Source organism: Colias philodice, chromosome 1 (assembly GCF_061535455.1).
Source record: "Colias philodice isolate Cphi_HAF_F1 chromosome 1, ilColPhil1 Martin Lab GWU primary, whole genome shotgun sequence".
Taxonomy (NCBI): Eukaryota; Metazoa; Arthropoda; class Insecta; order Lepidoptera; family Pieridae; genus Colias; species Colias philodice.
In genome coordinates, this window is record NC_143086.1 from 11,172,744 (window position 1) to 11,191,251 (window position 18,508).

General features: G+C 32.1%; 1 protein-coding gene and 1 long non-coding RNA gene across 2 annotated transcripts in view; one reads left to right on the forward strand and one right to left on the reverse strand.

Annotated features, from left to right (window-relative positions):
* Positions 1-18,508, forward strand: part of LOC149491334 (uncharacterized) — a 423,150-nt gene that overhangs the window by 266,030 nt on the left and 138,612 nt on the right. The window lies entirely within an intron of this gene.
* On the reverse strand, positions 1,824-6,735 carry nes (lysophosphatidylcholine acyltransferase 3 protein nessy). The gene is made up of 4 exons (XM_089715275.1): positions 6,510-6,735; positions 5,375-6,095; positions 5,002-5,136; positions 1,824-4,592 (listed from the first exon to the last, which is right to left on the reverse strand). The coding sequence occupies exons 2-4, from the start codon at positions 6,081-6,083 to the stop codon at positions 3,985-3,987; spliced, it is 1,452 nt and encodes a 483-aa protein (XP_089571401.1). The 5' UTR covers positions 6,084-6,095; positions 6,510-6,735; the 3' UTR covers positions 1,824-3,984.

The window sequence follows — 18,508 nt, forward strand, 5'->3', positions numbered from 1 at the left end:
AAACAAAAAATATACGAAAGGATCGTTACATACATATATAAACGTAATATAAACGTACCTATAGGTATAGGGCAGTCCCTATCCTATAGCTACGTTGATATTACGTCACTCCAGTGAGTGGAAAAACGTTTGCCGGCGAAAATACCACCTCCGTGTCGCTACACGTGCTTACATTCCCAGAGGGGAGTTTTAGCTATGATTATATCCGTAAGTACTATTGAATACCAGGCACAGAGTATCTCAACCTACAGTTTTATTTTTTGTTTTCTATTACCACCTATGTAAGGTGACAACAAACACAGATTACTAAATAGTTACTATTTATCTAGGTAAAATGAGTTCTTTGATTCTTAATTTTAAGTTTTAATTCGTAGATAGTATCAAATTAGGCATATACATGACTAGCTGCGCTCCGCGGTTTCACCCGCATGGCTCCAGTCCTGTTGGTCTTAGCGTGATGATATTATAGCCTTATGATATAATATAGCCTATTTTCAAATCAGACCAGTAGTTCCTGAGATTAGCGCGTTCAAACAAACAAACTCTTCAGCTTTATAATATTAGTATAGATAAGCACCTACCTCTCTACATATTTAAAAAAAATCAGGAACAGTTTCACACATAGGTGAGATTAGATAACATAAGAATAATGGCTCATCATGTTATAATTACCTAACTACTAGGTTCCAAAAATAAAATCGTCGTTATTGTACCTATAAACTTTAAACCAAACATGTACAACTTTACATAATATGTAATATGTACCTACTTTTTTAAATCTTCCTCAGACCTGGCCAAAGCTGTCTAACTTCACGTAATTTAATTACATATTAAATAGGTACACGTTTATTTAGATTGATGCAAGTTCTCAGAAGTGTAAAAATAAAAGAATTGAGATTAGATTTGTGTTTTTTACAAGCATAGTCAGATAATAGTGAAAGTATTGCGCACCAATTTATCAATTTGTCATATCTCTGTTTTAGGATTATATGACTATCAAATTATTATATGATGAACGATACAATGAAAAAAAAATACAGGCCTAGCCAATATTTATACACCACCTAGGTGTATGCGAATTGCGCCACTTATCTAATTCAAACTAGAGGACGGTTGTTTATTTTCCCATTAGATCATTCAAACAGATTATATTAAAGCCGAAGGCTTCGAAGCACAAAAGGAATAGCTGAAAGGAAAAAATGGGCGGTCCTGGATCAATAATTGTTGTCAGTTCCGATTGGTTACAAATGCTTTTTCTCACGCCTTCCACACGTAACCGCCGTGCCATCTCCCTTGTTTCAATAGATCTATATTCTATTCAGTATTTGCCGTCGCTCGTCGCTTGAAAATTTTAACATCGTCATGTGTAATAAACGTGTTTAGCGAACCAGTTAAAACAATACCTTGTATGGTGAAACATTTTAAATATGAAACATTAAAAAAGTAGCTTGGTTATTAGGTATTTAAAAAACAAGGTGAAAAATTTTATTACCTATAGCATAGCCTATAGTAGGTTGGAAAAGCGGAAAATTTTTCACCAGAGGCCTACTACCCCTGTATTGCTAGTCAATGATACTCTCGAATTTTCGTGTGATCTTTTTTTAATTTAGTCATAATATTATCTTATATCTATAATCTAATACATAAAATAAAGTTATAGCAAAAGTTTACACCAATTCAAGAGCGGCTAAGCGGTTTAATAATAAATTTTTGTTTGTGGAATTTCTCTCCACCTGGAACAGGATAAAAATGTACCTAAGAAATCTGAAAATCTTCCAGAAATGCGAGCACATTTGGGAGGATTGGTTAAATAAAAGAATTAGTTCTTTCATGACTTTATTACTATTAAACAACCGTTTAAAATCAAACATCAATCGTTACACATATTTTTACTCATTAGCTAACTATTATTTGACAAATACAATAATTTTCCTACATGAAAATCATTGACAATGATTTTTTCCTTAAATCTAGGTATTGATGAAGGTATACATTTTATAAGACAATATATTAAATATATTCCTGACACAGTTAGTATTTGCAAAACACACGCTTATTTTAAAATTATAGAGTATAGTCTGTGAGTAAAATAGCAGGTCAGAACTAAAAACATTTGCCGAAGTGAAAACCAGTGCAACGAAAGGCAAGCAATACATACGAAAACTTGGAAACAGCGAAATGTCTAATTGTTTTCATTAAAACGAGCGTTCTGCAGTATTTTTTTCACAATTTTATATCAACGAGATGAGATCCGAAATGGTTCCAAAAATCAGTCAATGTACGTACTTTACCATAATTACTTAAAACAATTTTCGTGCATTTTATTGTAATTTAAGCTATCTTGGCAAAGTAGTTACTTTTTGGATAATTTAAATATACATAGTAATTTTGCCGCTTCACTTTCATTTCAATCCTATCTACCAAACTTTGTAAGACACAATTCTCACATTACATAATTGATATTCCTATCAAATATCGAATTTTGTACATTCTTTAGCACGCTTTCAGTACTTTAAAATACACTTTTTCAATTTGCATTTAAATACATTAATAAAATATGATTTTAATAACGTTAAACATACATATTTTTATTATATGAGTGTAATATGTAGGTATAATACAATTTCAACAAGTGCTGTCTCGTTGTTTACCTATTGGCAATGATAATGATCACTAAATGCATCATACATCTAAATATACGTACCTATAGGTTTTATAATAAAGGGACAAAACCCTGGAAAAATGTAATACATACTTACTTTCCATTAAATAGTACCTACACTAAAGGTAAAAATTACACTTGTTATTATCGAGCGACATTTCATATGAAGGAAAAGGAATTATATTTGCATGACCAACATAGGAACAAGGTTCGAGAATTGTTTTGAATAAAATATAGCATTGACCGAATTACGTCAGCGAGCCCATTTGCGTAATTTTTTTACCATAAAAAGTACCTAACTTTCATGCAAGTACATACAATATACATCGATCGACCAAGGCCTGTCTCGCTGTTTTATATAATACAATGTTTCGTACGGTGACTGGTATAAATAACTTCATACTACAAAATGTTTCATGTGTAGGTTATATATAAAAAATAAAATTTACCCGTTCATGTAGGAATAGGCCTGAATAATTTACCTGGACAAAGCCTTAACAACATTAACCAAATCACCATAATAACGTAAAGAAACTCTGTTTTCATTGTACTAAAGACTATTGAAACAACCCTGCAGCAAATTGCTTCTAAATAAAATGCAATATAATTTGTGTAAAGTTTATGTTGTATTTTTTATTCTATAACTAAGTACTATTGAGCAAAAATTGCCAATTTCGAAAACATATACCTCATATAATAAAAGTTCATTTTATACAATATGTAAAATGTAAAATACGCAAATAATGACATACATTTGGTAGCAAAAACAACCTCATCACAAAATTGACGACATACCGATGCCAGTTATTATTGCAACTACTGTGATTTTTATTTATTTTCTGTAACTAAAGCTTTCCACGATATCTAATTGATAAAATATTCCGTTTGCTTACACATCATTAATACAATGCTAAAATTCGATAAATATCATAATCATAATGTACTCCTATAATATTGTCATATTCTCTTAAAATGACGCATTACATATGTAAATATATTATCTTGTATAATAATTTGTTTGTGTATAAGACATCATTGACATATCATTTCGCAATCACATTTACTCAGCCTACAAATATTTAAATCAACAACAACATATTTAGCTGCTAAGTGCTTAAAAATAAAGGCACAATATAAATAATCCCGTTTTGCTTTTGAAACATGAAGCTTAAAACGCAAATAATTATTATTATTTATTATGATGTATTCTTAATAAACATATGTATAATACCAATAGAACCTCTTATAGCAATATAAACAATGATATATAAAATCAACAGAAAAAGAAATAAAAAATAAATAATTAGTTATATGGTATTAGTTTAATTTGTTTTTGGTTTTGCATCACTTTTTGGCAGATAGTATGGTTTAGCTAATTTCTTGATAAGAGGCTTGTATACAAATGGCCAAGGTAAAAATATGAGGAAACCAGAGAAAAATAGGCTATAGTAGACGCGCCACCACTTCCAGAATATTTTGAGATCGAATGGTGCCAAGCTCCAACCCATAAAGACGATAGTGTAAGTTTTCAATACAATATAGAGAACATATTTGAAGTTGGAATTCCACATTTTTTCATAAAAGGTTGTTTTGCTAACGATGCTTTCTAATTCCTTTTCCATGAAAATGATAATGAATTCATTGAAAAAGGTCATATAGTAACCTGAACGGATGCCGTGCCATAGAGCTAAGAAGAGTAGAGTGAAAAATTGGCTGAGATGACGGTTACCGAGGAACTTGAGTCGCTTGTACACATATTCTGCAGCGAAGAAGTTTGTGTTGCAGTTGAAGCTGTCGATGTAGTGCTGGAACTTGGTGGCACCTTCGAAACACATGAGCTTGATGTTATTGCAGCCATCCCATTTCGACACATCGCCATATTGTGTTTTTTCCATGCCGTTGTATGATAATCCAAAGCGAATACATGATGCTGCCAAAAATAAGAGCAATTTATTTCCGAAATTCGTCTGTTCATTTTCTTCATATTTCAAAATTTTCATACAAAAATAATCATCTTAAGTTATTTGGTACAAGTTAAACAGTATTTTAGAACAATAGAATTGCTTCTACTTGTTAACACAACAATAAATGACTAAATCCAACTCATTATCATTGTTCCTTAATGCACCAATTGAAGCCCAATATTGCTATTGCTTTACTTAATTACACATTACCCAACATGAATAATCAATAAATGTTTGTTATTAATTTGCATCAAATAGTATTACAAATAAAATTAATATTATAATTACTATTTAGTATTTACCCCTAATTGTATTTGAACAGTTTAGAAATTTCCGAGTTCTGCTAAGATTTGATTAAATTTTTAAATTACTTACCCTCAGTGAGTAGCCAGCAGGAAATGTACTTATACAAGGCAAAGTGAGCCCAGAGTCCACAGTAAAAGTGCCGGTAGAAAATAGATGTTTCCCAAAACTCATCAGACATCATGTACTTAATGTTGAATACAGTAACTAAAAAATAGATTTTTATTACAAATTCCGGCCATTAAATGTAAATAAACAAAATCCTCAAATTCAAAATGAATGTAAATGAGAACTTATTTAAAAACAGTCGTACAAAGAACTATGAGTTATTTTGATCCAAATACATCTACTTTCAATGGGTATGTAAATTTAACATATGACACAGATGCAAATGGACACACAAACCATTTACACCATTTGATATACATAACAAACAATATCTTACCTCCAACTTGAAAAGCAATCAAATAGGCCAGACCTTGCACCAATCTCTTGAGTGCTTGCTTTTCTAGATTGTCCTTTTCTTTGTCTATAGGGAACTTGTCGGAAATATAATCAAGGTATCGCCTAAATGAGAATATTGGCCCAACTAGGAAACATGCAGGGAAATAAACAAAACCAAGAAGTTCCAAGAGGGTTGGTGGATTCTGCAATGCGGTTTTTTTATTATTGGATGATAACTCCTCTCCCTGATTCATCTTTTCTCCATCCCACATGTCAAAAGACAGGGCTATCAGTTTCAAAGTTAAAACACAATGAGGCATTGTCCAAGTGATGTCATAGTCTTCCGATTCAGTCATAACATAACCAGTTAGAAGATAGGCCATGTTAAAGAAGAATGTTATTATAGCATTCATTTTTCCAACGCCAATGAACATTGTTGTGAGATAAATAACAATAGCTGGTATAGCATTATGGATGAAAGACAAGCCAAAATTGTAAATAGCGAGATCAACACCCGTTACTATGAAATAGATGTTTCTGTACTCTTTGTGTTGTTTGACTTTTTCATTGTATAGAATACCAAGTGGGTAGCCCAATAGAATGGATATGAGCAGTTTTAAAGCCGGTTCTGTAGTTCCTATTAGACCAGCAATCAATGGGATTGGATTCAGGCCAATCCAGCCCAGAAATGACAGGGCAAGGCCAATCATGTTGAGATATGCCTGGAACAATGAATTAGATTGAACAAATCTTTCAAAATATAATCAGCAAATCGCTTTTTTTCACACTTGACTTGATTTCTTCACTCTTTTTCTTTTGTTATATGTATCTAAATGTAAATAGTGGAAATAAATCACAAGGTTTTTAGACATATATGAAGTGCATTCAGAATTCTTAGAAAAAATCTAATGTGTTACTATTTTCAACAAATACTTACAAAAAAAAATTAAAATCGATGAAAGTATTAAGTACGCAAAATGTAAAATTGAACATGTAACTTATGCGCTTAGTTATAGTTACAACAAATTTGAATTTATAAGTGTCGCGTTATTAATTTGACTTAGATATAAGTCATTTAAAGATTTTATTAAGAAGCATATAATATGCAGTGAATAAAAAGTAACAAGTCATCATACCTTTTATCATATATAGCGCCTCTGATGCCCCAGGAATACGGAATATAAAATTTTAGAGATAAAACACAGTAGCGTATTTGACAAAACAAGTAGTGTAAATAATAATAATGCTGGATATAATAACCGAGCAATTAGAAAGGCACATATAATAAAATAAAATCGACCCACATAACCGGCCTAGAAAGAGGATAAAACGCTTTTAAATATTTGAAGATACTGATAGCTGATACAGAATACAGATTCATACAAGTCATACAAGTATGCTGAAAATATGGTTTGACAGATGACAGTCGTGACAATTTTATAGATTACGACCACAGATTACGACTCAGTGTTTCCAACTCAGAGGAATAAACCTATAGAGTTCTTATATTGAGACAGAACAAAATACATATTTTCTAATCTACTTACTCAGTCAATAACAGCATAAGTCAGATTGAGATAGCGATAGAGTATCTGCACTGTCTTCAAACGTAGCGCGCCGGCAGTCAGTTTGTTTTCCAACCAGCTGGTGGGCTCAGTGCGTCAAGTGTTTTTAACGAAATATTTAGAAAATATAAAGTGTATAGTGTTTCTTTTTATTTGTCAGTGTGCTAAAATGACTATTGTATGTTTAGCTACCGGCTATTACTAGTCGAATGGGAGTTTTGGATGAAAACAATGAAAAAATATCTTTCCATCGGTAAGTGATTTTCAGCAAATTGATAAATATTTATGTTCTAACCCTATTTGAAGGTTTTATCAAGCGCTTTTTTATAAGTTTATGTTGTAACTGTAACATTTACCCACTTTATGGGGTTGTGGAATACAAAAGAATTAAATAATTTTTAAAAAATGTCACAATATTATCACGTTTGGCATTTTGTTTACCACCGTAGTGTTGTAACACATCTAGCGTATATTATCGATTTATGACAAAAAATCTATTTCATATTAACGTTGATTTATTTATTTTGTTTCTTATATCAGATTTATATGTAGTTGTTGTTGCAAATAATAGATGTAAATTTTCTACAGCAGGAAAATAAAAAATACCACGTGGTTGTTTTATTTGACTTATCTGTTTAGTTTGTTGTTTCTCTTTTAAATTATTAATAAATTCATTTTGTTTTAGATTTCCAGAGCTAAATAAAAAATGGGTATAAAACATGAGACGTGTATCTACACGCTTGCACGCGTCCAATCTTGGACGCCGTCGAAATTTGCTAGATTGTGTTTGCTGCATTTCGAGCCTGCTTATCAAGATGGATACTCTAGAAGAATTGTGCAATCTTACGCTTACGTTTTTTTTTGTTCCTTTAGATAATAAATACATTTGTGTGTGAGTGAATTTTTATTTGGAATTTTTTTTACACATTTACTTTAAATGTGTAACTATGTGAAAATTAAACGGTTGATTAAATGACAGTTCTCATAGATGAGAAACTACTATTGAAATACATACTTAATATACATGCGTTTTCAAAGAAAAACCCGCATAGTTACCATTCCTGTGGGATTTACGGGATCAAAAGTAATTTTTCCAAATTTCATTGTAATCGGTTTAGTAGTATTCGCGTGAAAGAGTAACAAACATCCATCCTCACAAACTTTCGCTTTATTAGTTGGATGTAAGGAAAATGTTTTCTTAGACTGTCCTTTTATGAACTTGTTAAAATTCATGCTGACTGTGCCTTTCTCCTCACTCCTTTAACTTTATCATCATTTCCATCTTTATTTTAAATTAGTTACATTTCAAGTTTTAAAATTTATTTTAAAATATACTAGCTTTTCGCCCGCGTTTTTAAAGAAAATCCCGCACAGTTCCCGTTCACGTCGGATTTCCGGTATAAAACCTATCCTATGTGTGTTTTTTTTTTTATTATTTATTATTTCACGAAACCGTAAATGCAAAATGCATTCACGATTTTATCGATTGAAGCACATCCCATCACTATCACCTTCTATCTATCTAAATACGTACCTATAGTAAAAATGGTGCCATGACTATGTTGAAACGTAGCTTGTAGTCTATAGCTATCTCATTCTTTCATACGACGTTTTCTTTAGATAGAGAGAAACAAATATATGTAAATTGTATACGCTCGATACAAGTACTCTATAGGTTTATTCCTCTGAGGTTTCCAAGTTCCAACGAGGGATTTTGAGGAATAGGTATTTATTATTGTTGTGATTATTGTATTTTTACAATAATTATTAGTCAACTTAATTATAAAAACACGTCTGAATGTTTAAATGTGTAGCAGTATTCGTCGTAAAATGGCAACAACCGCTCAAATTTGTATAATTTATTCACAGAATTTATTCTTCAAAAATCGAAACAATGTGTTTAGGTACTCGGCGATAGGTGAAAAATTGAAAAAAAAAAGTCATAACTCCGAAAATACGAAAAATCGCAAACCTAACATACATGGGGGTGATTCGGATAGCCCTCTAGGTCCTCTACCTCCCTGCTTCCGTTCATCACTACTTTCTGGGACACCCTGTATAAAGTAAAAAGAAATATACATCGTCGTCGTCGTCCTCAAACATAAAAAAAACATTAACATCATTTGACCATTCCATGCTTGGCGACAACATAATTTCCAATTTTGCATACGAGTGCGTCTTGCGCGAGCGCTCGATCAGGGATGGGCGTTGAATCAACGGACTAGTTAAATTAACTGTCTATGTACACTCAACGATTCGACTAGTCCATCGCTCACCAATGCACTAGTTGAATTCAACGGCTAAACAAAAGAGTCGGAACTCGGAACCAAGAAGCTTATATCTAATAAATAAATAAATAAATAAAAGTTCATTTATTTGCCTTCACAACTTAAAACTATTACAAACGAACTAAATATGTAAGTATGTAGCATTTTCGTTGTGAAGGACTAGTGTCTGAAATAGGTCTGTGAAAGACCTGTAGTACAGATCACTAGCCCCCCTCGTGGATAGTACTACTAAATACACTTATAGTTTCAAGGACTAAATAATAAAGTATAATGAGAAGAGAATACAAAAAATGAAAAACAGAACTTAATACTTACTAATACTTATAAGGTCTCTTAAAATATAGACCTATGCGTGACCAGTGTGTTAGTGAATGTTGTGTCTGCGTGTGTGTGTTTGTATGTATTTGTGCGCGTGTATATGTAAGTTTGTATGTGTGTGTGCCTGTGTGTGTTTAAGAGCGTATACGCACTATGCGGGTAGCCGCATTGCGGGTAGCCGTCCGGCTGACCGCAAGCACAATTATGTACGTAATATTCATTTCTAGCGCACTGTGCGGTCTGCGGTAGCCGCATCGCAGTGCGCATAGAAATGAATATTACGTACATTATTGTGCTTGCGGTCAGCCGGACGGCTACCCGCATAGTGCGTATACGCTCTTAGTGTCCGCATGTATGTGTGTGTGTGCGTCTGAGCGTGGATATTTGCGTATGTGTGTTTGAGTGTGTCATGCACAGAAGGATGCATGTACAGTGTGGAAGAGAAAATTAGGTTTTGGTCATTAAAAGATCTTCAGTTTGTTGGTAGTCTAGGGATTTTAAATAATTAGTTACAGTTGATTTACATTTAAAAATAGGGATTTTTCAAAATAGGGAGCAGTGAGGATGAGCACGAGTGGCATGTCGAGTAATGCTAGGCGTCCATTAGAGACGGATCGGAACGGGCCGTCTCTAATGGACGCGCTGTTTGCTCCTGCGTCCACCTGTACGGGGCGCAGCGGACCGCCTAGGCGGATTTTATCTAACAGACGCTCGCCGCTCACATCCGCCTGCCTGCGTCCACTAGACGGGTGACGGGTCGGGGCGGGCCGCAGCGCACCGCCGGCAGAAATCCGCCTGCGAAGCGATATCCGCCAATGCGTTGCGGCCCGCCCCGACCCGATCCGTCGCTAATGGACGATGTTTCATATACAAAACATAGGCCGGCGTATTTTTGCGTTGCGATGCGGCCCGGCCCGATCCGCCTAGTGGACGCCTAGCATAACGTGGCCACACTATGTCTCTGTCTACTTTCCTCGTTACTTCCCATACCACTCGTCGAGTGTGTGGCCGCGCAGTAATAAAGTAGGATTATATACCTACACAACGAAATAATAAAATCCCTTTTAGAAGTCGGTTAAAAATCGTATTTTTAGTAGTGTCCGACCGAAACTGGTTTCCAGGCCGAAACCGAAACCGAAACCGAATGTTCGGCCGTGGCTTCAGTTTCGGCCGAAACCGAAACCGAAACCGAAACTCACGTGGTCATATGAAATTTCTAAAAATACTGAACTTTGGTGCATTTTACCTATTATTTTGCCTTAATTAGGGCATGAAATGAAAACACAGTATATTGAATTTGTTGTAATCAGTGATTTAATATAAAATAAAAAAAATAATATTTTTAAAATATTAATAAGTAATAACAATTTTAATTTTTATTATTTTTTCAAATTAAGTTCTCACTAAAATCAGTCATCTAAATCAAATCAGTAATTGTTACTGTTACTTTAAATACTAAGTTTTGGTATTTTGAGATCTTTCTATTTATAAAGAGTCTGTATTTGTACTTAGAAGAATAATCAGTCTCTTTTAGGTACCTCTTATATAAAAATAATAATTCTGTATTAATTATTACTATTACACCCAGTTCCAATCTCAACATAGATAATCAAAAATAATTGTTTCCACCAGCGTGGGTCAACCAACGCTTTGACAGCGTCCGTCAAAGCGTTGCCGAGGAAAACGAAGTTAGGCAAGCGTGAAAGTGTGTGAACTAAGTTCACTGAACTTGCGAAATAAGTTTCGGTTTCGGCAAAAGTTTCGGCCGATTTTGGCCGAAACCGAAACTGCGGCCGAAACTTGATTTTTGGCCGAAACTCGGCCGAAACCGAAACCGAAACCGAAAGTTCGGTCGGACACTAATTTTTAGGTACATTCTCTAAGGATAAGGATAACACAGAAACAGTATTGTATCAAATAAAAAATCTTTCATGACACTGAAAATTTTATTTAATTTTCTAAAATTTGCCATCTCAAAATATTTAATGACTTAAACTTACATATTCGGCACTCCTTATAACTAGATATTTTAATTTAATCTAACAGATGGCTGGATAATAAATAAATAAATAAAATTAATTGTGAATAAAAAACTGTAATTACTGGAGATTGGAGATAGAATAAGCCAAAAGTGACGTACATTAGGTATATATACATGCTTGGTTGTATTTTGTTGTATATTGATGATTATTTACATTATCCAGGTATTTAAAGTAAAGGAAGTATACAAAATCTGTTTTAAAGTTGCACATCAACCTTGACTTATTTTATCAAGTACATAATAATATGAATTATTGCTTACTGACGTCGATTACATAATATATAATTTAAGTCAATTCATAAACAACACACTGTACATGTAATTAATCAAATTAAATAAATTGCAGGTACTAGACATACATATTATTTATTATTTATATTAAAAGCTAAGCTATAAATAAAAATAAATGATGAAATTTTAAAAGGCGATAACAGATTATATGTATAAAGCTATAAGATCCTTTGTTTTAATTGAATTACATAATAATATTAAGTAAATCATTAATTTTGAGAGCGCTCTGAAAATTGTGATAAAATTAAGAAAAAATAGCGTAAGTTTCACCTACGCCTTCCAGTTTTATAATCATAGATTTTTTATGATAACATTGAATCAACAATTTCATCTGTAATTCTGTTATTAAGTAAAAATAAAATTAGGTATAATTTTCATGCATTTTGACTTGGTAAAGTTTTTAATTTGATAATAAACAGGACAACAATGTATTTTTTATACTTCACGTCTATGTATGTGATAATCTTAAAATATATTTCTAATTAATATTTTAATTCATAAAATCGAAATGTTTTACACATCACTTTTGAGCCATACTTAAATCCCAAAAATTACTATCAAATAGTTAGTTACCACACTTGTCAATGGATAAAGATAAACAAATAAAAAAGGAATAACATTTTGTTTAAACTGCAAAATAACTGGGTAAACGTAAAAATATCGACTTTTCTATTTAAATATTTATGTAACAACTATGTAAGTAACTTTTACCTTCAATAATATGAGTACATGTGTATACGGCGTAATTACATAGGGGTTTTTTTACGTATGGTGATAAAAGTAATTTTCTCGGTCTACATAGTAGGTACCTTCATTTTTCTGTTTTGTGATAATTGTATGTACGTTTACTTGTAAATATTTTACAAATTAAATAAAAACTTATCAATATTATGCTTATTCTAATTCAACGATTATATATCATAACAAACTACAAAGACTAATATAGTTTTTTTTTATTATAATTTACTTATTTACGTATTCTCATCCCTATTTTACAGTTAGTTTTATTCCTCTCGATCTACATATATAATTTGTTAGTATATATCGACTTTCGATCACTTACTGTTCAAGTTATGATATTTTCAACAACGTAGTATTGCGCCTTTTTCTTCTAGCGCTCTACATCTATCATCTAGTTGTGTTGTGTTTAATGTTATGCTGTGGGTAAAGCGAAAATTTGGTTAAGAATTTAATTATATACAGAAACAATAATTAGCTCATTATGCCTTAGTACTGCGCACCTTTCTTTATGGTTACTTATTCTAGCAGAATTCAATAGCAAGTAGATACCTATAATAGAACTTTATGCTTGAATTGTGAAAATAAATATCCAGATACTGCTAATTGAGCATGGTGTTCAAGTTGGAAGTGCACAAAATGGGTCAAACCCATTGAGAAGTCAAATTCTAATTATTCAAAATTCAAATTCATCACATTCACATTCAATTTTGAGAAATCACACAATATAAGGCTATATTTTATTTCGTTTTTGAGGAGTCAAATAATTTATTTAAAAAAAAATATTTCTTAGCCAACCCTGTTATCCAGTCCTAACTTCAATAATGACCAGTCAAACAATATGACCACATTTGACATCAGCTGATAGATTTCCTTCTCATTGTTCTTCTTTTAACGCATACCGATTTTAAGAGCTAAAAATGTCAAAAAAAAAACAAATTATCAAGAGTTATAGGGTACCTACAAACGGTAGTAACGAGGAGCAAAATTATGAAACCAAGTTTTAATATGTACCTACCTTAGATTACAAAATAAAAGACAGATGGAGCGTTGCCGAACTAAACCGAATGATTTATCGTCATTTTCAATAAAGCTATGTGTGCTGTCATTTCGCCGCTGCACTGTACGTACACGGTGCTTCTGTGTGCGTGTAATGTTACCAGATATTGAAAAATTTCCCAAATTTTTCCCCGACTACGGAAAAAAGAGGGTTATGTTTTTCGAGTTTATGTATGTATGTATAATATTTCTTTGCACGCCCTGCAGTATAAACCGTTGGACCGATTTTGAGTTATGCGGTTTCATTGCAATCATCTGAATTATTATGTTAGTGGCGGTAGTGACGTAGGCTATAAACATAAATTAGCAGTCAAGTTTTAATTTTTATTTTAATATTATTGCGGGTTTGTTGATATTTTTTTTTATAATATTATAAAAAATTCTTTTATTATATAAAGTACCTGCCTACTAAAGTTATATATAGACAAAATAATTGTGTTCAATTTTTAATTAAATAAATTACATAAAAAAATGTGTGCGTATACTTGTGTACACACGTAAGAAGTGAAACTTCTTTATGACCTTACTTTTCAAAAAATAATTTGCAACTTTACAGAAATACGTCGAATCACGCGTGGTAGGGACAAGAAAAAGATGGCACGTAACGAAACGAAAAAATGTTACACTAAATTTTTTTCCAACCCCGATAAAGAAGTTTCACTTCAAAAAATTTCAATATTAACTATAATAATTATTATATTATTTTTAATATTTCAAAATATATGAATGCAAATAGCGGTAGTTTTTAGTCGAGAATACGGGACATTTTATTTTCATCATAACCATCATGGAGTTCACATAAATTAAATCGCTAGCGAAAACGACTATGGCGTTTTTAAGCTTTATAAAAGTAACAAAATAATGTATTATGCTTATTAAAATAATCTAATAATGATCATGAACCTTTAGTGCACTTTACAAATAATCACATTCACGATCGAAAAATCCAACAGCATTACCCTGAAGATCTTTGAACCGTTTTACCAATAAAAATGGCAAATTAATTTTCAAAATACTGGCAGCATACGTTGAAGTTTTGTATTCCTTCATATCTGTAAAATTATTATTCGTATAAAGAAATAAATCAGCCAAATAATCTACAGAAAACCTGTGAAACGATGTTTTATCTTTTTTTTTGTTTTCGGGAACAAATTTTACAGCGTTTTATTATCACAAGACAGCATTTTTTTACTAAAATTGCAAACCCTTTTTGACGTATTGCATGACACTATATGCGCTATAGCACTGGAGCAGCGACGTATTTGCTTTTGATTTCGTATTTTCTTTGACAAGGGCGACGGGCGGTTGTCATGCTCCATCTGTATTTTATTTTGTAATCTAAGGTACCTACTTAATACTTTTGTCATAATATTTTTGGATTAAAAGTTTCATAAACTATGGAAGAGCTCAATGACTAGCAAATTAAACAATACGCTGCTTTATATTTTGCGATATATATTCTGTAATTTTTTTACATAAAACACATTTAAAATTGGAATATGTAGTTACAAATTTGTTAGGATTAAAAGTAAATTACATCTATTGTGAACGACATAAAACATGGTTCGTTTGTGAATTTAAAGACTAGTACTGATGAATCTGGGGCATCTGTCATATAACATTGTTTTCTAACCTAGTCACTTCTATAATTAGAGACGCGAACTGTATACACTAAACAATTAAAATTAAAGTTTGCACCTTATAATCGTAGATAATTTAAAACAATTCATTCATTTGGTTTTAATAATTTTTACACATGCAAAATAATAATATTTTATAATCGAACTTAGAAAATAGCATAATCTAATGCTGGAAATCGCTACTACGTCCCACATTCAGGATAACATTCATACATTTTACTATATCATTACCATAAAACAATTAAAGAATAAATAGCCAAATACACGTCCAACTGCACGCTATAACGCGATTATATGATAATTAAGGAAACCTAGTTATGGAATAGTTGACCAAATAATAGCATCAATGTTTTTGAAAAAAAAAAAGATTAAAATTTCTTATAATTTAATTCACCCTGGAGGGATATAATACCGTCCGCGTCTGAAAGAACGGAAAGGCGCGCAGGATATAGCAATAATATATTCTTAAAATATAAAAAATGTTGTGTGGTTTTATGAAACCACGGTAAAAGTGAAACTGTTCGAACGGTTCTGAACACTGCTTTGTGTAGCGCATGTCGCGTGACGGTCGGCTGCCGAGTAGGTAAACCTACTCGGCAGCCGCGATACACGCGACATGCGCTACTCAGACCAAAAAGTTTGAGACGATGTAATAAAAGTTTCACTTTAATAACATTGAATTATTTTGTATACAATTATTTTACGAAGTTGAAATGTCCTGTATTTAAACTCAATACTAATATTATTAATATAATTCAGGTTGTGAAAAAATGACAAATACAGTATCAGTTTCACATTAAACTACAGTCTACAATAATAATAATTAACCCTTCACTTTACCTACAAGATCTCTATAAATCTTCACGTTTCTCCTATTTCGTAATATTTCCTTAAGACCTTCTAATATCCCATATTATAGTCTTTCAAAACAACGCGTTATACATAGTTTACAGTAAAAAATAGAAATATTAAAATCTTCGATATTAAATTCACCTCTGTTAGAGGTTAGAGCTGCTTTATGCTTTCGTGCATCATTTTATAATTTTACAGTTCTTCATAAAATATTTCTAGACGCAGACACGAGTCGGACACTACCGGGCCTATTGGACGATTTACTACAAATCAATTATTATCTTCAAATAGCCTTATTAGTCTCTTTAAGTATTTCATTCTTGACTTCAGTTACACCTTCTTGAACAAAACAAAAGTACGAACCTTACGGACGTAAGTTACGGACCTTAAGGACTCTTTAGCTTATTTTGAAGATAATCAAAACTGCATCATAAAATTTTTCAAAATGTTTATTACCCATACCATTCCGCATTCACTCCTTGAATGTTCATTTTGTGTCCCTAATATTAAACTTTTTTTTAAGTAATGTCAAACGGAGAGCGGAATCAGTAAGTATTTAATTTTGTCCACTTTGATATGCTTGTTTTGTTTACAATAATTATGATGCGCATTATAAATAAAGCAACTTAGTTTTACTGACGGTAATTGATCTTGAGAAGAATCCTTTTGTATTAATATTTTTTTTTCAAAATTATAATAAATCCCTACTTTAAGTAAAATAGAAAAAGACATTACTTTTCAATAAAAAAGTTAACATAAGGGACACTTCGATTGGTATAATAATACAGGTTTACACTATTCTTGTGTGGAAAGAGACAGATAATAGATCATTTTAAAAAATTAAATGAAATGCAGTTGTATGAGGTCACTTTTTGTACCAAGATGATGTTTCCCGCTTCCTAATAATATTAAAAACTTTTTTACTCTTTAATATTGAAAAAGATTATCTTTCTTTATAACTGACAGATAAGATAGACATAAACCATCCAAAAGCTATGAAACCAACCAGAACAGTCTAGAATCTAGATCATTCCAAACTGCCTAAGCGATGTATCGACTCGTCTACGTACGTACCTCTATATTCATAATGTCGATACTGAATGTAATTACTCAATACAAATACAATATCAGAATATAATTATATCGTGTATAGTCCGTAGATTACCATACTCAAAACAAATTAAATATAATTGGCGGTATACATTATATATAACGTTTGATATAGAGGAATAAATCTTACAGGAATAGGATCGTCACAATATAATATATGTAGGTATACCTAATTATCAACAGATGTTGATTGAATGTATTGCAATTCAATAACACAGACACAAAATTAGCTAATTTTGTATTCGTATTATTTGGCTTATTGTAAGTAGTGTCCCACATAAACCTGAGATTAATTTATTACTGATGACTGCTTGTTCACTCTACTACCGTAAGACTACAGGAAACATACACAACACAGTTATATTTAAAATTAAGGTTATTCGTCAAAACTGCAAGATAGAGAAAGCTAATCAGCAAATGCTTCTTTCAGCAAAATGTGGACTCGATAAGATGAATACAACACTTAACACTTAGGCAAGTTACAGAGCTTCACCGACCATCAGTGCGTACGTCAGTCGCGCTTGTCATATGTATGGAAATACGCGTGCGTATGGTCGGTCTAGCTATGAACGGTTTTATGAATTTCCATACATATGACAAGCGCGACTGACGTACGCACTGATGGTCGGTCAAGCTCTGCAACCGGCCTTACACATAAAGTCACATCTTAAATGTAGTATTTACATAAAATGGAGCCCAGCTTTAAAAAAAAAACATCTACATATTGATGTGAGAGGCGTTGTAACAATAATAATATATTAATATCTTCAGCCAGTTTTTGTTCAAACGTTGCAGGGACATTACCCTAAGTTAGCCTGATAGGTACTTGTACTATCACATGTGATCAAAGATTTTGGATTTTGTACTTGCCATTACAGATTTGCGATAAAATGGCGATGTGAAAAATGTGCTGCTAAATTGTAAATTAGAATTTATTTTTTGGCTCACTTACATAGAGTTTATTTTTGAATGAGCTTTTAACCACCAAAAATCTTATTAGAAAGAGAAATATTAACGAACATCTAGAGGGGATTGCTTGATTGATAAAAAAACCGTCACCATTATTTAAAGTTAAATTACCTAAATCGAACCCATTACTTTTGTGTGCCTCTAATATTGATTTTATAATAAACTGTCGTTCATTGAATGTTAACCACCCATGAACACTAGCAACACTAGTCGTGTCTCAGTTGCTTTGCTAATAAAAAATTGTTTACTTTATATATATACCGT

What these genes read in the sequence shown, in the direction of transcription:
- nes (XM_089715275.1), bottom strand. Translation starts at nt 6,083, where the DNA reads ATGATTGGCCTTGCCCTGTCATTTCTGGGCTGGATTGGCCTGAATCCA. An exon ending in GATTGCTTTTCAAGTTGGAG is followed by an intron (nt 5,137 to 5,374) that starts GTAAGATATTGT and finishes TCTATTTTTTAG; the next exon opens with TTACTGTATTCAACATTAAG. An exon ending in CTGCTGGCTACTCACTGAGG is followed by an intron (nt 4,593 to 5,001) that starts GTAAGTAATTTA and finishes TATTTTTGGCAG; the next exon opens with CATCATGTATTCGCTTTGGA.